The sequence below is a fragment of the Mugil cephalus genome, chromosome 20 (assembly GCF_022458985.1).
Source record: "Mugil cephalus isolate CIBA_MC_2020 chromosome 20, CIBA_Mcephalus_1.1, whole genome shotgun sequence".
Lineage (NCBI taxonomy): Eukaryota > Metazoa > Chordata > Actinopteri > Mugiliformes > Mugilidae > Mugil > Mugil cephalus.
In genome coordinates this window covers 18,677,211-18,700,895 of record NC_061789.1, presented here as the reverse complement: position 1 = coordinate 18,700,895, position 23,685 = coordinate 18,677,211, and the positions used below count along the sequence as shown (strand labels likewise).

The 23,685-nt window shown below is 41.4% G+C and overlaps 1 protein-coding gene across 3 annotated transcripts in view; it reads left to right on the top strand.

Annotated features, from left to right (window-relative positions):
• asic2 (acid-sensing (proton-gated) ion channel 2) overlaps nucleotides 1–23,685 on the top strand; it is a 296,681-nt gene that overhangs the window by 260,456 nt on the left and 12,540 nt on the right. For all 3 annotated transcript variants that reach the window (XM_047572125.1, XM_047572126.1, XM_047572124.1), the window contains 2 exons: nucleotides 5,237–5,387; nucleotides 14,406–14,533. In XM_047572125.1, the coding sequence (XP_047428081.1) occupies nucleotides 5,237–5,387; nucleotides 14,406–14,533 (279 nt within the window). The remainder of the gene's footprint in view (nucleotides 1–5,236; nucleotides 5,388–14,405; nucleotides 14,534–23,685) is intronic.

The window sequence follows — 23,685 nt, the reverse complement described above, 5'->3', positions numbered from 1 at the left end:
AAAGGTCAGAAATTTAGAGATATCGAGATTAACACTATCACGCTTAATGAGCACAGTGCTGTATTGTACTGCTCCAGATTTACACACATACATTACCAATTTGTTGCATTGCCCAGGAGTATGGGTTAGAATCTAATTTTCCTGCGTGGTTTGGTGAAGACAACTGACCTTTCATTATGACGGGAAAATACGCTAATGGTCATGTCATCTTTGACGTCTGATTTTTGGGAGGAATATTACATATCAAACAGATGAGGTCATGCCATGTTTGCAGCTCCTCTCTTCCAGGCACTCACACATGCAGCTGTGAATACTAATCAGACATGTTTTATTGGTCAAACAGCATTTTAATTGGCAGCTGAGATGCGTGCGCCCTCATTTGCAGGTTGGTTCCGAGTCCTCCAGCTTAAATCGGGGGAGACTAATGTGATATTGGCAGCAACCCAGTTTGACTTCTCTGACATTTCATACAGTAGCAGGATTCAATTAAAAAAGTGGAAATTCAACAGAAACGGAACGAAGAGAGACGAGCAGCGCACGGGAACGTGAAATGAAACTTGGTATTTCATTTTTTTACTTTTAGACTAACACTAAAGCAGCATTTATCATGTTTAAATAGCTCTATTTGGTACCAAAGGAACACTTTAAATACTATTTATGTAATTTAAATATCACGCAATCAGCAGAATCAGAACATTTACTCTGACATTACATATAGTAGTTCATTATTATTACTATTATTATTACTATTTTCACTGTTACTGTTGATGCTTTGTATTTGCCACACACACTTTGTCTTTAAAAAATTGGTGCTTAGTTTGATTATGACGGTGGAATTTATGCGGTCACATACTTTTGTTAACTGTAGCTAGCTCATAGATAGATATGTATATACAGCGAACCAGACTTTTACACTTATTTCAGGTTTATTTTTTTTTCATGCCTCCCTGAAGTCCTCTTGCACCCTCCAGGGGAGGTGTGTTCATCCAGCATGACGAGCACGCGGTCGCCATGTTGGATGAGCTTTACTCCGCCCACACTCGGATATTCCAAATATGGACATGGGGCTGGGTAAGGGGGTCGTGTTAGACATTGAGGCCAGCACACCGAACTCTCCGCTACCTGTTAGCTCAGACTACCGCCTGTCACTCGGGGGGGACACCCTTAATTATGCAGAATTTTAAACCTTAATAAAAAATAAAAATAAACAAATGATTTATAAAAAAAAATAAAATAAATCACCCCTGTACAGTTGTCATCAATACAAACTAAACTAAACTATTGAGGCCAAAACCATTTTTTCTGCCAGGCTGGAAACATGTTTAATGCTGTAAAGTTGGGCTTTTTATCATGGGGTCTATGGAGATTTGCTTCCTTTTGGAGCCTCAAGTGGCCACTCGATGAACTGCAGTTTTTTGCACTTCGGCATGTGCTTCATCGCTCACCCCTGGAGGTTACCATCTGATATATACATATAAGTTAAGTCAGCATGGTGGGGGTGGGGAGGTGTGTGTCTGTGTCAGGATGTACAGGTCTTTGCTTCTAACTACAAACTACCCAATGCAAATAGTGATATAGTTAATATCATGTGTTTCCGTTTCACGAGCGCAATATCCTTGTTAAGGGAGAATTGATGAGTCTTTTCACCAGTACATTGGTTTTTAGGCTATTTTGCATTTCTGGACAGTTAGAGAGCTCATTACTTTCTCCCTCCTGACAGCTCCCTGAGGTGGCAGCTCAGCGGGGAGGTGAGAAAGAAGTGGGAGACAAAGACAAGGTCAGCAGTGAGGATTTGTAAAATAAGAGAACCCCTCTGTCAAGGTTTTGTTAGTGTCTTCACCCAGTGGTTGAAGGGCCTTTCTGTCTGCTTGAAGTCTAATGGGATTTTGACTAGACCCTGATCCTGTCTGTCAAACATCATCAGCCTTGACATAAGGAGTGAAAGAGGACTGAGCAGTGTCCCAGTGAAAGCAATTCTTTCCTAGATTAAAAAAAAAAAAAAAAAAGCCAGGGGGCAATAGATATGTTGACAATCAATGTTTGAGAGACAACTGCACAAAAAGAAATTAATTCCAGTCCGCGTTGCGTACAAATGTGTAATGGAATAGCAAATGACTGCTGGGCAATTACGTTTAATGGTACAGGCTCGGACCAATTAGCTGGTGAGGGTTAAATGGAACACTTCAGTCTCTGGAGGGTTTAGACAGCTGTGTAAATGAAGTTCATCTGAGGCATCATTAAATGCTAAATGCTTTCATTCTTGTGGTGCATGTCAACACTCAGTGTCTGCTAATGAAATGAAGTTGTACCTCATCAATATTGGGTGTTTAATATTAGACATAAGTATGTCGTGTGGGCCCAACATGGAGTTTCTCTTCTCAGCATGAAAATGTTTTTGCCCAATATCCACACACTGAAAACAACTTTGCCACGTCTACAAATGAGGAGTGATAGCGCCATGAGTATTTACCTGCTTCACTACGCTCCAGCAGCGTGTAGTGTCATTTGTTTTGTGCTGGTACATATCTGTCAGGAGCACTATTTTCCTGAGTTTTGCTGAGGTGAATGAACCTCTCATGCTGTATTTCTTTCTTCCGTTCCATGCCACCTCCGTGGCGGCAGAGCATTGCATTCGATCAATCATGTCTGTAAACCATCCATGAGAGCACCGGTGTCGATAAAGGAGGAGGAGCATAAAATGAAAAATCCATCTTAAAACACTGCAGCAGTGGGGAAAAAAAAAAAAAAAAAAAAAGCTATTGGCCTTGCAGTTTGTCTTCCACTTTGCTGTATATTTCTGCAATATAAAATATCCGCCCTGTTTATGTCACTAAATTCTGAAGATAGTGTTACTTTCTTGGCCCAAAGTCCTGACAAACCAAGTCAGAAGGCTAGTGAAGAAGTTAATAACAGTCGTGACCAGCAGTAGCTTTGCTTGGCCACAACGTGTTCAGTGCAGTCAAAAAGTAAGATAGTCAACATGGTGAAGTTTTTGTGCCTTCTTGTCTGTCTTTGTAAACACCAACTGTATTTACGTTGATCACAATTAAGTATTAATAATCTACATGAATGAAAGGCAGCTGAGTTCACCGCTGTGTTAAAGCCATATGGGATGGGCCATAAGGTCTAGATATGGAACATGTTCCCCATTTTTTCTGCTTCGTTGCTCACTTTGGAAGGACGGCGTAATTGCACTATTAACCATATGAGAATATAGCGGCTTATATCACTATATCCAGTGAATGTGCGTTTAATCACAGGCAGTAACGGTTTTAGGCCGACGTTAAGCCATCAAGTTATTTTATCCGTTGCTGTATTGTTCAGCTGGGAGCGCTGGAGGATACTCTTGTGTGGTCGCCGTGATGTCAAGGAGGTACATACTGGTTTGCATGCAGGCTGAAGCTACTGACCAGGCCTGATGACATTTACATTGTAACAGCTGTGGAGAAGCTTGTTAGTACCAATCTTAGCTCTGCTCACACTGATCCCGCAAGGGCCTTCCAACATAAGCTGCTGGATGGGGTCGGCTTATTTGTAGATGCGGGAGACATCTGCCACTTATACCATGGACAGCTCAGAAACACATTTATTATTAGTGTGTGTGTGTGTTTTTGTGCCATACATTCATATGCATGTTTCCTTAGTAAATTTTATTATTCCCCCCTGAGGGGCAATTTGTTTTACAGCCAGCTGAAAAACACAACATATAGTCAGACAGTACACATTCAATCACACGGTCCAGCAATAAACTTCAGGCAATAGGTTATTAATGAGTCCAATGGATATTAGGTACACTTAGCTAAAGCTACCGATCAAAACAGCCCCACAGAGTTGACTCGTGGTATTAATCATTGATGACTCTATAATATGTTTGCCGTCTGCGTCCTGAATCATGATAAGATAAATTATGTCGTCCACCCTCATTGATACTTGTGGGTACAGTTGTTGTTCGCCTCCAAAACGGTCATAAATTTGAACACAATATGAACAAAAATTGGACATTTACTGCCGTGCTGTTGCATTAGACCGGAGCCCCCAACTTATTAATCACAGGTAAAAATGATTTTACAGCACTGCACCACAACCACGGTTGACAGAGTGAGATTGAGATGAGACACGCACAGAGGACGTCTGTTATGAAGTGGAATCTAAGGACATGTTTACGTTTTCATCTAGCTGATGGGGTCCAGAGAGGTTTAGTTACTCCTGATTTATTAAACCGTTTCCATCAGTCATTTCCCATCAATCCATCACTGCAGCCTCCAGGTGGATGGTTGCTACCGTGATTACTATGCATGAGTGGAGACCTCACAAATACAGTCACATTTACAGGTTTGCTTTACATGCTTCTTTCCTAACAAGCTGCAGTCTGCAGCTTTACCTCAATCTTTTATTGATAAATGCCTCTGAGCCGTTTGGTAGCTCTAAGTGAAGCCTGGGTACAGGGAGGCGTTAGAGGAAGAAGCTGTTGTTCACATATGTACTTCTAATAGGAGTGTGTTACTCCATTTTAAACGCACGTACTTACATGAAAGAAATGAAGAGCTTGTGATGAATTTGCTCCAACTGAAGTCTGGGCTTGATGCTCTCGGCTTTTAAGATATTATATGAGAAACTGCTACAAGTTGTGCATTCGTTGAGTCTTTCTGTGGCCTCTATAGTTGCTGGATTCACCAAATAAGAGTTGTGCATGGTCGAGAAAAAAAGAATCATAATGTGAAAATAAAGGGAAATGACTGCACTGTTTTGCCAAATCTATCTTTTACAGAGACATGTTCATCGGTTACAGCCTTTAACCATCAGGGCTGTGTGTTAGTTTCTGTGCCTGTGTGTGTCGGTTGCAGTTTCCACCATCAGAAAATTGAACTGTCATTCACATATAGTAATATGGTAACCAGTCTACCAGAAATATGCTTATATTGTTGACTGAAATAAACAAGTAAATGAAAAAAGAGGGGCTTCTTCTAATATCACACCTCAGCCATCATCATCGCCATCAATATCTGTCGTATAGGTGCTTTCATTTTGTTTGTTATGTACATGCAGTACATACAATAAGATAAAATAATCCTTTATTCATCTTACAGTGGGGACATGTGCAGTGTTGCAGCAGCACACATTTTAAAGGACGGTGCACACACAAATATTGGCCTCAGCTATGTCTACTTCAGTGATACTGGTTGATCTCTTATGATTAAAGGGTCATTACTTATGAGTCCTTTGTGTCTCCTCTCAGGTGTTCACCAGGTACGGGAAGTGCTACATGTTCAACGCTGCAGAGGAAGGGAAGACTCTTCGCACCACCATGAAGGGAGGGACAGGAAATGGCCTGGAGATCATGCTGGACATCCAACAGGATGAGTACCTGCCGGTCTGGGGGGACACAGGTAGGCTGCAGAACATACCCAACTGTCCTACTTACTGTGAACAGATCAAAGAGGCAGTTCAAAGAGTTAAAGCGTAGTCCCCCTGTATCCCGAACGTTCTCATCCACTCCCCTTTCCTTCACTCAGGAAGGATCCAAGGCTTTTAAAGGAGCCTCCTCCTCTCATCTTCCTCAGATCACTGTTGCCAGGTGACTGGCAAAAATAAAGGCCCGCCCTTTTCAAAAAAGTTTTTATATTTCAGTGTAAGGCTAAAAAGAAGATGACAGCTGTCAAAAAAAAAGTTGTGAAAAAGTTTCATAATGGTTCTGCTCATGAAGTGTTCCAGGCTAACACAGTATTTGTACTGTGTACGGTTTCATCTCCAGTCAGGTTGCGCAGAAGATCTTTTTATCGCAGGTTGCGACACATTATTTAGTTCACACTTCTACTCTCTTACTTATTTCATTCTTTTGCCTCATTTCCTTCCCTGTTTTTGATGTGCAAATTAAATATTTCTAACTGAGGAAAAACTAAGTAAATATCTGGGGTTAAAACTGTGAGCAGATGTGAGGCTTTGGACTTTTTTATTTTTGAATCCAGACTATTTCATTGAGCTACAATTAACACAGAAATGTTCCAATGTCTCCCTGATGAAAACTCTTTACTTCTGTCCTTTGAAATTCTAAATGAAATGAAGCTGCAGAAAAGCGTGTGTATGGTTTTAAAATATGTGAATACTCCTTTTTTCATATTTTGTGCATGTACTGTACGTGAGGTCAGAGTTTATTTAATCACTACGAGTGTCCTCTTTATTGTATTGTACTAAGTCCTCAAGGTTTTGGACACTAAAAGGCTTGGACACCTTTTCCAGTCCAATCAGGTACTTGTTTTTCAGTCTGCTGAAGAGATTCTACTGATGACATTCATTTCTGATGTTTTAGATGTGGTGATTTTCCATGGTGACTTATCTCAAAACATATTCAAAACCTTTTCAAATCAAGCACCGAAGACTCTTTGATAATAATTATTATTATAAAGTCATGCAGCTTTAAATTGTCTTTCGACGTGATTACATTGGTTCGTGATTCAGACTGTTTTAGGGAGGTTTTAGGCTTTAGAGGAAAGGTTTTAGGTTGGAGCTCATTGAAAGTCTGGCTCATGTCTGAACTGACTGAAAGAGCAGAATGAGTCCCCTGCAAAAAGCAAAGTGTCGAGCAGCTCAGCAGATGGACATTATTTAGTCCATCATCAAACCACCAAGAAAAGGAAGAAAATCCATCATCAAATCTGAGCAGATCGGACACCTTCGTGTTCTCCAGCAGGTTCCTCTGCTCCTGCTCCTGAACTCCTAGTTTTATTACAGTGCTTGGAGCCCCGTCTCCCAGCAACTCCCAGTTTTCTGCACCCTTGTTTATCCCTCTGAGGTTTAATTTACCCAGATGAGCTGAGTCAGCCTCAGCAGGGAACACACTGTCTCTTCAACTGAGCCAGGTCCCTGCACTGGGCAGACATGATGACTGCATGCGGAGACTAATCCCCATCTCCTCCCACCAGTTACCATTTTCTTTCCAACCTATCAACTAACTGTGTTCCCTCCTGTGGCTTTTACCATTGTCCATCATCCAGAGGCCAGCAGTGGGTCCCTGGGCTTCTATTAGCACAGCTCTCTGCTCAGAAACTTTACAAGAAACATGTTTTATTCTGTGAAAAATGATGGATATAAGTGTGAGTGGAGGGAGAAAAACAGATGGCCTGTTGCCTGCCTCAGCTTTCTCCTCACTGTGTTGCTGACCAAACTGCTCAGTGAAAGAAATGAAAGGATGTGCCTTTTGGTTATTTTTGTCTATACTAGACATCAGCTGCCTTGGAGATATTTCGTCAAGTAGACCTTAAATAATTCCAGATAGCATCAGGAAAACAATCAGTCTGAGTGATTAGGGCTCAGATTCAGGCCATCAGTTACCCATGAGTATTTCTGCCTTCTCTCTTTTCTTATAGGGACTGATGGGGCTTGGGAGTCCAACTTTTGGTCCCACAGACACCTTCTACTGTGCAGCTCTCCTTGACCTTTTAGCTACCACTTTTTGTGTTTAATTTTAATTGAGCCAGTAATTTAAAATGAATTAGCTAATCTCAGAATAATCAGTTTTCAAAAAGTTTATTTTCCCTTCATTCACGAACGGCCTCTTCTTAGAAGTCCTTTGAATTTCCAACACTGGGCCGACCACACTGGTATGAGATTCCTCAAGCAGTCTTGATCAAAGTAATGTGTTTACACTTTCACTGCCCATTGCATTCAAGCACAGAGCTACAATATGTTTGCAAGATAAAAAAGTCCCTTCATCTCAGACTGTGAAACTGTGATGACATTCAAGTCTGTTTCTTATATCATACTAACATCTTTTCCTTTTAATCGTCCACATCACAGAGTTTTGTAACATGAAAACTCCGAGCAAGCAATTACACTGTGCTCACCCACTGCCCTCAGTTCTTTTTAAAAGCATTATTGATGGGAGGGATTCAGATTATCATAGATATTCAAAGAACCGTGGAGTTCTTGAGCCCTGTGGGGAGAAGGGCATGCTATCTAAAGATTTTTGTCTCCTTTTTCGCTTTGTTTGATTCCTTTTGTCCCTTTGCTCGCTGCATTACTTTGTACCAAAGTCTCCTCTTTTTACAGCAGCTATCCTCACATCCGTTTTTTTTTTTTTTCTCTAACAAAGTTTCCATTTTATTCACAGCTGCAGGACTTAATAAGTAAATTCTAGTGGTCACCACCACCGATCTGAGCTACGCTGTTTATAATCTAGAATTTGTGCTGCAATTTTATGTGGCAAACACATAAGTGAAGCCTGGCTAGCATTAAAGGGCCCAGCTAAAATCTCACCGTGCACCTTTTCTACCTGCTGTTATTAAATCAAAGCAGTGGTGAAAAGCACTCTAAAATGTACCTGAAAGGAGCAGATGGATATTTGTTCAACAAAAGCTAAAGTGGCGAAGTGGCCAGCCCTTGATCCTTTTTATCTTTCCTGTGTGCGTGATTTCCGTTTGTGGTGTTTGGGCAGTGTGGTGTTCTCGTGTGTGCAGAGGATGTGTGGCACCTCTTCCTCCTGCTTCTTGGAAATTTTAGAGCTCTTCTCCTTCTAGTGCCACACATAGTTACCTAGATTGGCAAGCACAGGTGGTAGCGAGGGGTTACAGTTTAATTTTTTAAGAGTGTCTGTATCTAGAAGACGTGTAATTTTAGTTTTCTTTCCTGTTGGTGAAGGAGGATTATAAAATCTTGATACAGGAGACTCAGCTGAAGGACCATTGGTGACACAAGGTGCCTCTGGAGGCCTCGCTCATTCGCTGCTGTGAAGGGACATATTGTTTTTGTTCTCCTGTGTGCGCGGCACCAAACTTATAAAAATGATTTGTGCAGACAGTGAAAAAACAACAGTGTACATTAGCATGGGGTTGTTTTATATTTGTTTTCAAAAAAATTGCCTTTGTATCTTTAAACTCTCTTATATTAATCTTAGTTAAAACAGCCTGGTAGTGGTTGGATTAACCAGGAGGTTTGAGGTTTAGATGCAGGGCAGACCAAGCAACTGTTTATTCACCGACATAAATCATCACAAAAAAAGACATAACACAAAAACAATCCCTTCAGGACACTGGTGGCATGAGGTCTGAGTACCAGCAGCCCAATCCCCAATCAGACCCCCACCACTGTGCACCACCTCCCTCTTATAGGCTGCCACTGACCTATCGCAAGCCCTGCCACCTTCACCAGCTCTATAATAGAATGCCATATTAAACACAAATGCTTGTATTTATTAACCCAGTCACATTTACCACTACTTTAATAACCTCATTACGTACATCACATTAAATCCTAGCAATTCTTATGTGCCATTTCAACATTTGCTATCCATCCTTTCGATTACACTCTTCAATATACACTCAGTTTTTCCCTTTAAAAGGTGTCTCTTAGGAACCCAAACATCTGAGATGGAGATGCAGCAAGGGCCAGAAACACATCAGTCCATAACACAAGTTTTCACACTACACAAAGAGAAAACATTGCCAAACCTTCTCCCCTAATGTCTATTTCTTTACGGGTTAGGCCTTCCTCAGTACCAGCTGAGAGGCATCTATCAAGTAACACAACCAAAAAATGCAGTCAATCTCTGTTTGGTTACAACCCATGTCAATAATTGCCAAAAAGAAATATTAATGTTGTATTGTAATAAGTCGTAGTAATGAAGTACACTATATTGCCAAAAATATTTGCTCACCTGCCTTTACACGCATATAAATTTAAGTGACATCCCATTCTTAATCCATTGGGTTTAATATGACGTCACCCTCCCTTTGCAGCTAGAACGGCTTCAACTCTTCTGGGAAGGCTTTCCACAAGGTTTAGGAGTTTATGGGAAGTTTTGACATCCTTACTCCAAAACTTTGCATTGCACTTGGTGATGTTTGGCTCAGATTCAGCTGCTTGGCCATGGAAACCCATTCCCCGAAGCTCTCTGCTCACTGCACTTGAGCTAATCCGAAGGCCTCATGAAGTTTGGAGGTCTGTAGCCATCGACTCTGCAGAAAGTCAACAACCTCTGCCTCAGCATCTGCTGACCGTGCTCTGTCATTTTACGTGTCCTGCCACTTTGTGGTTGAGTTGCTGTCAGGCCCGATCACTTCCACTTTGTTATGATACCACTGACAGCTGACTGTGGAATATTTAGTAGCGAGGACATTTCCCCACTAGACTTGTTGCACAGGTGGCATCCTATCATAGTACCACGCTGGAAGCTCCCGAGAGCGACCCATTTTTCAGTTATTTGGATGGGTGAGCTAATATTGCTACCAGCAACATAATATATTTCCGACTGGTTCTATGTGATGAAGCTACTAGACACCAAATTCCCCACGGGATAAATGAAGTCTTTATCTATGAAGATCATACAATCAGATGAAAAGCTGCTAAATGTACCTTGTGCTGAGAGATATTCAAACACACAGCACATACCTCTTGTGAAGCCTGACATGTCCAGTCCCATATGTGACAACAAGTGAAGAAAAGAAAAATAAAGCGAGGAAGCAGACAAGTGATGTTGCAGCTATTATGTCTGTAGTTGTATATACCAGATGCCCCAATAGAAGCCTTTTCAAAAACAGTCATGCATACACAAACCAGGGTTCCTATTTATCCCTCGGGGCTCTTCCTCTCATGTTTACCTCCACCATGATCGCTCATAATGTTTTGAAATAGAGGTGAAAACCAAGCACAGACTGCAAGCAGCAAGATCCCAGTTCTGATTGTAGATCCTGATAGCATATTAATTTAGTCCACCTCTCTTATTTGTTGAGTCATTCAAAGTCAAATGTGTGATAGCAGTGATGAAATCCTTAGTAATTGCAAATCTGTGGAGCTATATTTGATTCTGCTGAAGTCGGATGTAACAAACACTGTGGTCCACGAGGCTCTTGATCATCTTTTGATAGGGAGGGATGAAATGACTGGAGCACGAACAAACACAGCCATCGATGTTTGCTCCAATCTCCTAACACACACACTTTCTCAGAGTCTCCTTCAGATATTCAGTGTGCAAATACAAATTTTTACTCTCATGCACTCACTTGCTTTGTGCCAATTGATGTATTTTGTCTTGTTCTAAGAAATTAAGGATGGTTGGTTTAGTCAGTGCTCTATATGTTTTTTTTCTGTGTTTTTTGCTACTTTAAGATAAAATGATGGAAGCACATTAATAAATAATGAGAGCTATATTTTATAGTCACAGATTAAATATAGATTGTGACCTGGCCCTCTCTCTGTGAGCATTCTTAATTATCATCATCCATATCAAGTGTCCTCACCAGCCCTAGTCGTTAACCAGTCTCACCCACTGTGAGCATAGTTGACACTGTTCTCACAAGGCATTTATTTAAAGTGAGTGGTGAAAGTATTTGAATGTTGTAATTGGCTGAGAAAACATCTCTCCTGCTCTCCTGTCCTCTGTTGTTCTGATATCATCCAGTAGTCACTTCAAGCACTTGACTGAATCCAGCATTTGTTTAGCCAGTATATATTACCATGTGAATGTTATGGCAAGTGCTTTGGGTGATACGTGTATTCCACACAATAAGTACACAAATATTTCTGCAAGGAACAGCTGAAACAGTGGCCATATTTGTACTTGGTGGTGCTAGCAAAAATGCAATGTTACAAATTTACCAGAGGCCCACACAGATTCAGTGGACAGCACATTCCTTTATTCCAATAAACCACTGTATTGTGTCCATAAGTTGAGACTCAGGGTAGGAGTTCTTAGTTTATACTGATTAGTTTTCATTTTAATGGAGGAATATGTCACCAAGTGCAACAGAAAATCTCTTTATTTTTTATTATTTTGTCATTGGACATTGTAGCTAAACATGTAAGATCTAACACCGCTACGGCTGCTCAGGGACAACTCCCATAAAGACAGACCTTGAAACCACGTTAAAGGGACGAACGCCAAGAGCCAGACCCAAAGTGCAGGCAAGACACACAGTGCAGTTTAAGGAGTTTATAGGAAAAATAAAACAAAGGCAGGAATTAGGCTGGAGGCTGGAGCATGGGGCGGGTGAGGCTGGACAGGGTCGAAGAGGGATGGCAGGCTGACACAGAGGGAATGGAGATAAGCCAGACAGATTCAAAAAACAAACAAGAACAAAGACCAGCGTGCGATTTTCCAAGCGTTTTTTCCAGTCCTCATGCTGCACAGGTAGGTAGGTGAGTGAACTGACTGGGATGAGCTGCAGGTGTGTGAGAGGGAGAACGAGCCACAAGTAGGTCAGCCCCGCACGCCTAAGACCAACATGGGAAAAAGACAAAAATATGACTGCACATCCTGACAAATCATGGGTCCCCAACTAACAGGTGATTAACGCTATGATCAAATGGCTTTAAATAATTTAAAAAACGAGAAAAATCTGCTTTTAATAAATATGGTAATTACTGTGTGAAATGTCACTGAAAGAAACAGAATCTATGAATATGTAAATAATATAATACCATTTTCCTTTTTTCAGACGCGGATTTCTTAGATAATAGAGATGTTTCTCGTACCTTGACATGTTTCGGCAGAAACTTCCACCTTTCTCAGAAGTGTCACCGATAGCGGGGTGACATCTCATCAGCTGATATTACTGAGGCATGACCACTGTCAGTTTTGACAGCTGTTAATGTGACAGAATGTTCACACCTCCAAGTGTACGAGAGCACGAAGGCTCCCTCGTCTCTGTTCATTGTCCTCGGCCCCCGCTTCCTGATCTCCGTCTACTCTCTGATCCAACGTTGGTGTCTTTCATCCTCCGTGCAGAGGACTCTGGCCTAGCCCCGCTCCGCGACACAGTTTTCTCTTTTGCAGTGGCCGGTTGCGTCTGGTTTGCAGTTTTCTTGTGGTGCCTTTTCTTTGTCACTCAGTGCAACAGGGTGACAAAGAAAGGTGTCACCCTACCATCGGTGACACCTCTGAGAAAGGCAGAAGTTTCCGCTGAAACATGTCAAGGTAGAGTAGCATCTGTTATCTAAGAAATCTGTGTTGGAAAAAAGGAAAACTGTAAAGACACATTGAACACCACTGAGCTGAATATGTAAATGTTGTTCAAGGTTCATACTTGAACACAATTTTCTTCTGAGTTTTCAATAGCGTGCACATGATGGATTTAGAAAGAGGATATCTGTTTGAATTTGAGCAAACGTGTCAAATTAAAATGCTACTAAAATAACTGTAAACAAGCACTCAATTACAAATGAGTAAACAAAGACGCTCTCCTCTCCTTCAGTGTAGTCTAGGGCTACTTTTGACGATTTGCACTCTAACCCTTAGAAATAGTAACTGAAAGTCTGACCAACATGCTGCAGTTTTGTTTTTGTAGCTTAGTGCAAGCGAATCCCAACAATGTGTGCACTGCTCAGACCCCCACTTACTTTCTTAGCCATATGGTGTCTACTACACAGACAGATGTTGTGCTGCAGTCGCATGTGAAAATGATGCTAATCCAGTCAAACCTGGCGAAAAGAACATAAAACTGGTCAGCTGCATATGCAAGATGGTCATCATAAAGGAGAGGAAGTTTATACACGACAGAATGGACACAAACGTGATGAGTCCACCATCTGTCGTACATACATGCATACACACGTCACATTCAGTGTTTTGTTCTTTTAAACACAGACAAATCGACACCTCCGTCTCCTCCTCATTGTGAATGCAGCCAAGCTGTCATATCAGTCACAGCCGGGCTTTGATACATGAGTGTGGCATAGCGGCGTGATGCTGTTGTGCGTCTGCGTGAGCAATGTGTCGATTTGTGACACTGGTCATGCTGAAAGACTGAAGTGTCTTGGTTGCAGAGCACCCCAAGGTGTCCCACTGATCAGCTGACAAGGGAAAGCCTTGATTGAATGTCCCCGGGCGTCACTGAATGCGAGGACATGGAGAGGGAACATTATTGATTTCTGTACAGGCTTCTCTGTCTCTCTCTCTCTCTCTCCCCCTCTCTCTCTCTCTCTCTCTCTCTCTCTCTCTCTCTCTCTCTCTCTCTCTCTCTCTCTCTCTCTCTCTCTCTCTCTCTCTCTCTCTCTCTGCCCTCAAATGTAATGGCTATTGTCTGTGTGGTTGTGTGTGTGTGTGCATACGAGTTCTTTGAAGGATACAGGCCCTTTCATCTTTGGAGTCAGCACCAAGCCTTCTTTAATTCCTGAATATCACAATAAATGGGACTCCACATTTCTGGAAGTGTGTGTCATAATGAAGGCAACCATAAAAGCCTGTGGTTTTGAGTCTAAAGGCTCATAAGTCATTCTTAAAATGCTATTTCAACCACACAATTCGGGTTTAGACTCTCTGCAGCAGCATCTGCCGAGTGTCAGCAGCTTTGCTCCTTCCACATCTTAACTGAACCGGTAAAAAGGCAAAGACATTAAAAGTTGTTGTTTTTTGTTTTTTTTTCCTGTTTGTTTATTGGCTAAATAAATCATAAAAGCATCTGTCTTCCTTGCAGAGGATACAGCCTTTGAGGCAGGTGTGCGGGTGCAGATCCACAGCCAAGCAGAGCCACCGTTTGTTCATGAACTGGGTTTCGGCGTGGCCCCTGGCTTCCAGACTTTTGTAGCCACACAGGAACAGAGGGTAAGTGTCCCTGACTTTCAGAGATTTCAAAATAAATAAATAAAAACTTGCTTTCTTTAACAGGCACATTGGGACTTTGGGCAAGTTCAGTGGTGGAAAAAGGTTTTCAGACATCCTTATAATTTTACACAATCTCAAATATTATTTATTTAATTAAATTTTATTATTTAACCTTAATTTCACCAGGTAAATCCCATTCAGATCATAATCTCCTTTTCAAGGGTGATCTGGCCAAGAGGGTGGCAGCACCCATTGCCAACAAACTTTCAAGTTACAGATACATTACAAATAGAGCAAATTAAACATTAATAAAACAGAGGGCGTTCGTGGTGGCAGAGAGAGAATTAAAAGCAGAGAGCAATGCCCAATTGATGCTTGCTGTCAATCCATTAGGAAATGACGACATATTATGAAATATTGTGACATATTGTGAAATATTTGTGGAAAAATCTTTTCGTGTTTCAAAAGGTGTGGCTGCATTGGACATACACAGACAAATACAAATTATGTTTATTTTGTTTATTGTTTGCAAGAAAAACTCTTCTAATTCTTCTAAATTCCTTGGATTACATCAATCCACAGACTTTTTCATGTCTGTGGATTGATCTGGTCACTCTAAGACTTGGATACTGTACTCCTGCAGCCAAGTTCTACTGGTCCTGGACGAAATTCAGTTTGGACCTCGACGGAACAGTCCATGCAGTCCGTGCAGAAGGAAGCATGTGGGTTTGGAGAATGAGTTCAATGTGCCATCACACACAGTGAGATGACCAACACCAGCAGCACTCATGTATCCCCAAACCATGATACTGCCTCCACCATGTTTGACAGTAGTACTGTACATGCTGGAGATAATGCTTCTCCTGGCCTTCTGTGTACCCTCACATTAGCAGGAGGAAGATGAAGCTGGAAACTGGACTCATCTGACCACAGAATCTTCTTCCAGTTCCTGACTGTCCGGTTCTTGTGTGCTTGGGCCCAATGATGCCGGGCTAACCTCTGTCTCTCATTGATCAGGGGCTTCCTGACAGCCTTGTAGGACCTTAAACCATGATCTAAAAGTACAGTGTGGGTGGAACACTGGACACCAGGGTTTGACCGCTGCTGTTGGAGCTCCTCTGATGTCATTCAGTGGTTTTCCTGCACATGTGGATCAGGATGAGGTCATTTCTTGCTGTAGAAACCCTTGGACATCCAGTTCTTGGTTTGTCTTCCAAGCTGTTGGTTCGTCTGTGTTTCTCGGAGGATCTAACTGCTGAAGGACTGCATCTGCACTTCCTGGTGATCTGGAGGCAGCTGAACCCTTCGTGGCTGAGAATCTGTATCTTCAGTCATGTGTCCACCATTAGGTTTAAGTGATTTTTGTCTCTGAAGAACTTTCAAATGCTCTGGCTTTATATAGACAAGAAGCACAGCAACAGAAAAATGTGTCTTTTAATAAAAAGCACAGCCTTCATTAGTGGATCACCGGAACCAAAATGACTCAATACTCAACATTTCTTAAAGTATAAGTATGGAACAATTTTATATGTATCAATTTTAAGTTGTTAATGGCTGTTTTAGGATTCAAAGAGGTCCTTCATTCCCCCAACCTTCATACTTCATACTGAAGCTTTGTTCCATCACATAATGCCAGTATTAAATGCTGCAGGATTCACAGACCTATACAGCTGATGGTTTTTAATCTGTATAGCTTTTTCTCTGCCTCTACCATCTCTCAAGGCATATCTTTCAAATGTGACCTCTATGAGCTTTATCGGTTCACTGAGATTGTTAGTTCCGACTTTTGCATTTAGTGTTTGTGTCTTTATTTTTCTCAGTCTCCATGTCTGACTCTCAAGTGGGTAGACTGGATTGTCCTTCTCTGATCAGGCAGATTTCTGTCAAGATAAATTCATTGCCCTTCATTTTAAAATGGCCACTGTCTATTCCTTTCCTATGGCGACCACTGGCTGTCAGCCACATGTTTACACCACTATGAGTAATCTTTTTCTTACGTCTTGAAGGCAGCAGAAACAAGCTGTAAACAGCAGTGGCTATTAAAACATTTTCACTTGATATGGCATTTTCTTGAAGTACGTTCTTGGTCATCCAAGTTTCTGGCCATCATGTCAAACGTGAATATGTCTGCTAAATATCTCTTTAGGTGCCATATGTACAGTAGCTACTTGCTAACTGTGACGTTGTGTGTTGAATAAGTAGAGTACAGTGGGAGTGTGAACAGTAAACAGTGATCAAAATTGTAGAACTGTACACTGATGGAAAAACTGGTCAAACATATTGTTTCCAACCTTCTGAAATAACCCGGTTACAACTGGCTTTTACCTGGAGGTCAGTTTCTCATTTAACCAGGAAATCTATTTTCCATAACTGATTAAGGATCAAGAATCAAGACACCTTGTTACTCCACTCGATTTCTTCTGGAAAAATTCTCACTGTCAGTCATTTAACCATATACCTGATTTTCCAATGGACTTGTCACACGTATGCACTGTGCAGATCATCCTTCACAAAAACCATATGTCCTCAAAAGTCATAATTGGTAGGATACTCAGCTGGACATGTAACTATTGGTAAAATGAACATGTTTTATTCTTGTCTATCATCACTAAGATAACTAAATAACAACGCCATTGTTTGCAAATTAGGAACGTAAACACATGGAAACTCATATGACATGGAAATGTCATATTGATTTTTCAATTCCGTACATATCCGCCGAATATTGAGTGAATGGAGTAGTTGGTAAGTCAGTGAACAGTTTCAGTTTGAATTTAAGGAACTTTTCTTCAATAGAATTTGGCTGAGACTTCGCCTCACCACTTCACAGATAAATGTGGTGCAGCGATATAGCAGTAGGGAGGGAGGAGAAGGGGCCATCTATCCATAGAGGGTTAAATCTTTTGGGTAATGAGCCTCCAGGGTTTCTGTTTTGGCTCATCTGTCAGCCCAGTTCTGTGACTGGCAGGCTGAAGACAGGCCTTCCGGTGCCTGCTGAGAAAACACTGGCCCTCTCCATAAGCCTGCACAGTGGGAGACACAGCAAATTTAGCTCCAGCTGATGAATGCGGAGATGCACTTTGTATCGGAAGTCTGGGAAAAAAACCCTCCTACTGTGAGACGTTCCCACCTGTCCTTGCTTCTTCTTCTCTAGAATGCCAGAAAAAACTGTAATTGTGTAGAGTATCTAGAGTAGAAAAAAAGAATTAAACAAAAGGAGGTTAATGGATCGTTTTAATAGATACCAATAAGTCTGCACATGAGAATGACTTTGAGAAAGAGTTTAAATAAACTAATTTAGGCTAATAATATAACTGCTATATCAAAGTGGCTTTAATCAAGGGAGCTACAGAGTACAGAGTACATAGCCTATAGTAGGACTGAGCAGGTTCTCATACACAGGCAGGCAATTTCAAATTTAAGCAGAAATTGCCCTTCTATGAGCTTTTAACTGGAGTTAAAAGGGCACAGTTTTCCCCTGGTTGAGAAAGTCATTCTTTCCGAGGATAAAATAAAAGTCTTTATGATGCCATTATTCCTTTGCTGCCTCTTGATTCAAGCTCAGAGTCTCTGTGTTGCACTTTCCCTCTATGCTATTTAAAAAAATAAGAAGAAAAAATAGCACATTTGAGGGCATTGACGGTGACATGGTGTTGAGGTCAAGCTTCAGCCAGAAGCCTAAAATTTCTGCTCACCAACCAGCACTAACAAAATGACCTCATTAGAAGCCACACTGTTTTACTTTTTTAACAATGTCCCTTGCTCACCAAGTTGAAAAGCCTAATTAAAGCATTGCTCCGGCATAACAGGGAAATGGGACATGGATTAATAACACACTGAGTGGGGCACGGGCCTCAGCTCTTATTAGATAGATCATAATCATGTCGGCAGGTCTCAACTCAGTGAAAAGTGATATTGAGCACCTTGGATTATGTGATTACAGAGAAATAATCAGATCTCAAATCAGCCACAGTTGACTCTAATTAGGTCTGAAGTGAAGATTAGCTGAGGTGTGAAGGTGCTTCTAAAGGTTAAGGATTGCTCAGGAGCACCTTTCTTAGGTCCTAACAGAATTAATAGCGTCTGGATGTCAGTATTCATTGCTCAGTTCGCTGCTGACATCACATAGGGCATGTTTAATTATCACAGGAGACATTATAGCTGAGCCCAGAAATGGCTAGAGGCTTCTAGACAATGAAATATGGTGCGTATTAGATTGCTGTTTGGATTGTGTTTTAATTTATTCTGCTGTGTGTTGGTAAAATGATTGTATCTAAAGACCCACAGCATTAAACCCTCTCAAAGCTGAGATACGAGATGAGGGGAGCTGGGATTTTAAATTCTGTCAGTACTAACAAGAAGACTGTGGCCAAATTTCACCTGGCAGGGTGTTGCATTCTGCCTCATCCAAGAAAAAAATTGCTCTTTTGGCAGAGGAAGCTGCCTCACTCGGGATGCTCTGTGATGACAATGAATGGAACTAAGGAACAGAAGGTGGTAGGTGATGGATACAGTACACAACCAGACCTCGCTGCCTGTGTTGTGGAGCAGATGGGCCTCCACACTGTTCAGCCTGGTGTCCCTCTTTTCTCGTCTGTTGTCCCAGTCTTCGTGACTGCAGGAGGAGGATATCTGGAGTTTTTTTTTCTTTTGCTGCCATCACCGGGTGTGGTGGGATTTTTTCCGACAGACTCCGGCTATCTGTTGAATTGTTTTCCACACCGCCTGGTTTGCTGTGAGGCTCTCCTGCCTCTCTGTACTGGCGGGGTTTCAAGGAGTGGGAATGCGTTTTGTAGAGCTTTTATCGCTATCTGTCTAAATTTTTAGCCTTAGTGCTCATGTGATGGGTGACTGCTGCTGTTGCGAAGTTACTTTGAAAAAAATTATAAAAATTAAACACATGAAAAAAAAACTGTTTTATAGTCATACAATTGAGAAATAGCACTCATATTCATTATTTATAGCTTGAAAATAAATGGTTTGCGCTTGTCACTCAGTCATTGTGTAGCGTTATACAAACCTTTCTTAACAATATAATTCAATGTCTGAAGTTGTATTGCCTTATTTGTAAAGGCAAATAATGATAAGAATAATTATGCATTGGTTTTATAGTGCTTTTCCATTTTTAGATGCTCAAAGCTCTTACAATTGATTGCATTGTTCATTAGCTCACATAGTCACACCCTAGTGGTGGTAAACTACCTCAGTAGTCACTGCTGCCCTCGGGCAGACTAACGGAAACGTGGCTGCCAATCCGCAGCGGCCTCTCCGACCACCACCCACATCACTCACTAACTCACAGTCACACTAAGGCAGAATCAAACTGCAAGCCTTTCTTACTTTGCACCGGGCATATGTCTAAAAATGGACATTACAAGTTATGTAGGGTGTAACAGAGTATTTTTATGTGATCAAATATGGTTCCTGGGCTGAAACCCCCTGGTCGCCTCTCTCTTGGACCCCCTTCAGTTTGTGTATCAGTGTCATGTCACCTTTGTGCACTTACTCTCACCTGGATGGTGGGAAGGGCACAGTGAGGACCATGTTCTTTGATTTCTCCAGTGCTTTTATTCTATTCATGCTTTTATTCTCTATTCATCTCTTTCTGATGAGTGAGAAACTGCTCAGGATGTGTGACAGCTCCCTCTCTGTCTCCTGGATAGCTTATTACTTGTCTGTCAGGCCCCAGTCTGTGTGGCTGGGGGGCTCCCTGTCTGCCACTGTTGTCAGTAATGTGGGCGCACCACAGGGGACTGTACTGCCTCCATTTCTGTTCACTCTTTACACCTCAGGTTTCCAGTACAGCTCTGGGTCCTGCCGCCAGTACTCAGGGTCGTGCCAGCAAAAAAGACATAAGTAGAATCAACATTTGTCTCAATGAGGGACAGGAGGACACTGGACAAACTGCTCCTCATCATGGACAATCCATCTTATCCACTACACCAGATTATAGAGGGGCAGCGGAGCTCACTCTCCAACAGACTGATCAGCTCCACTCCCACGGTGAACGCTTCAGGACTTCTTTCACACCTTACTCTATCCAACAACACCTTTCTGCAACAGATAACTCCATGTTGTTAATGCTAGTGCACACTATCGCACCTTATAATCATCCCTATGTGTATAATATGTATTCTTCCATTTCTATTTCTTGTACATTTGTTCATATGCTTATTCTGTATTCTGTTCAGTTTATCTTATGTTATTTTACTTTATCTTTATTTTTACTTGTGATTCTCTAGAGTGTTTTTTTTATGTGCAGCTGTGCTACTTTGATCAAGCAACTTCATTTGTGGATAATTAAAGTCTATCTGAGTCTGTTTGTGATGATATGACCGTAGGTATGGAAGTGGAGCTTTTTTGATTTCAGAGAAACGAGGAAGTTTGACATGTTCTAGGCTTCTGCTGATTTGTCGAATGTCGCAGTGGAGAGTCCTGTAATGTAGAGGAGCTGATTGGCTTTAATGAAAACCACACGTTTCAGCCACTCCCATCTCTTCAGTCAACTCAGCTCACCTGTGTACACAGCTGCTCATCATCCTCTGTAATCAAGCCAGCGTATGTTTTGTAGCTCAATACTCACTTCTGAGCCACATTGTTCTGTGCCGTGCGAGACTTCCCAGTACTGTTCTGCTGGTCGGTTCAAAAAGAGGTTCATTTCTCAAGGCTCTCCAGGTGCACTAAAACTCCACTGCTCGCCAGTGTTTTCAAAAGATTGGACAGTGATTGTGCTTCTGAATACTGGGGTGATAGTGCCTTTATTCATTTTTATTAAGAAATGGTTTGGGGTTTTTTTTTTTCCACCGTGTCAGTGGACTCAGTGAGTTTCTCTTTTTGAAAATAACCTCTCTGGCTTTGGAGAAAACCTTTCAGAAGATACTAAGGAGAGGAGCATAAGTATCCCACAGCAAGCCTGTATAGGCTTGGATATGTTCACCTCTGCCTCTCGCAGTACTAAAGGGGATCCTCCATTCTGCCAATCATCAGTTCTGCAGTTATATCTGCACTTCAGCGGTAGTATCAGCACTGACATTTTAAGTTCTTGTGGACTCGTGACCATGGCATCTAAATGACACCACAGTTTGTTTCCTGAGAATATAAATGAGGTCATAACTCCAAAATTTACTTTAAACCAAAGCAGCAATACTGACCAGGCCTTTCAGCTACAGCTTCCTGTGGTGTTGAAGCTGCAGCCGGAGATGAATGTGACGCTTTAGACCCCAATACAATGGCAAATTCAAAAGTATGTCGTTTTATTCCTTCATCTGTCTTGGAAATGATTTATATAATGGGTCTAGAAGTTTCGGCAACGACATAATGCCAATGCTTTTGACTTTGTGGAGCTTTTACATAAGGAGCCTGATGCGGTCCTCTCCCAGTGCCTCTTCCTGGATCATCTTTTCAACCATTTTCAAAAGTTGCACCATTTATGAGCCACATTTTTCTCCTAACCGCTTCATATTGGCCTCATGAAAAGGAGATGGTGTAAACAGACACCCACAAACATTATTCAGCTCTTCAGAGGTCGGTGTAGGAATGCTAGTTTTGTAAGCCCACCAAAGATGCCACCACAGCCTCCCTGAGTTCTGCTAATCCCTCCAGCATTTGAAATGCTGTTCCACTTTGTTTCAACCTCCTGAGTCGGTTTATGTTTTAGTTTTTCCATCTGCTCTTAAACAAGCTCCAGTTTCTCTATTGTTACTTATAAAACAATGTGTAAACAAATACTAAAATAGTGTTACTAACTTTGGCTATTGTGCTGCTTCTAAAATAGCCCATTGGCTTCCTTGCCTTTGTTTGAATGGTGGACAGCAGTGGGGTTAGTTAGGCAGGATTTCACACAGACAATTGAGGAAATTTCACTACATTAAGTAGTGTAGACTTCAGGCATGTGTTGTAATATATAAAATGTCAGGCTACAGCCAAGTAGGCATCCATATTAAGACATGTCCACAGGTCTGTCAAACCGACTGCAGGAACTTTCTGGACCTCAGCTTTGGCCTTCTTTTTCTCTTGTTGGTATTTGGTATTTTACTTAACCATGGCCTAAAGGGAAGGAAGAATATAATGATTTATTCATATGCTACTCCCGTACGTAATCCATGTCACCATACATACCTTCCCAGTTGGGAGAACATAGGTTGGGTCCAATTTTGCTTTGAAGTCCCTGAGGCCTTTATCCTCATTTATGCTGAATGGCTGTGTGTCTCTAACAATCATGGTGACCACATCCTCATCCAGTTCCTCCTTTCAGGTCATGCTTTGTAAAGATTAGATAATATTAGATTAAATTTTATTGACATTGAGTAGCACAGTACTCACCAATGAAGTTCACTTTAGCATCCAATCCAGTTTGCAAATACTATATAAGGTACAATAATGCAGTATATAAATATGTATACATAGTACATACACTCATTGTATATATGTTTTTGTTTTTATTTCGTGATGTGTGTGAAAGATACAGTATCAGTATTATTAATTTTATTATCATCATGGTTAATTAACAAATATGAAAAATGGAAAGCATGCCCACCTTGGCTAGGTCCAACTCTATTCCCCTCACAATTTGCATGACCAGCATGATAATGCCTCAGCATAGAGGATTTATTGTTGTACCTGTTGGCACACAGCAAACACTGAGACGAAAAAAACATGTGAATATTATAGTAGCAACGCATTATTTCCAGGTGTATTATGTGAAATACCTTGATGGGAGAGATCAGCTGTTACCATACAGGGAAACCCCTTCTCATATTAGCAGGCGGTGATGCATTGCACTTTATATTTGTTCATAAATCACAGCAACACTCAAACTACTTCCTGAACCAGTGTGGCTTCAGACGTTAAGTGACGTCACTCGTCCGTAAAGACGGAGGCCTCAATATGCTCTTCATAAAACACTTCCTGGATTTCTCGACACACGCTCCAAAGCCTTGAGACAGTATGTCCCATCACTACCGATAAATCATCTTAGTCTTCTGTTCCAAAAAAGATTTCTGCCTTTTCTATCCTGGTTCCTGTTTGCCTGAGGTTTTTTTTCCCTAGCTGTGCCTCCCTGGTTAAAGAGATAAACACCACACCTATACTGTGCATCTCTGTCCTCCAGTTGGGTACATACACATTCACAATACATTTGTTTATTGAGTTGG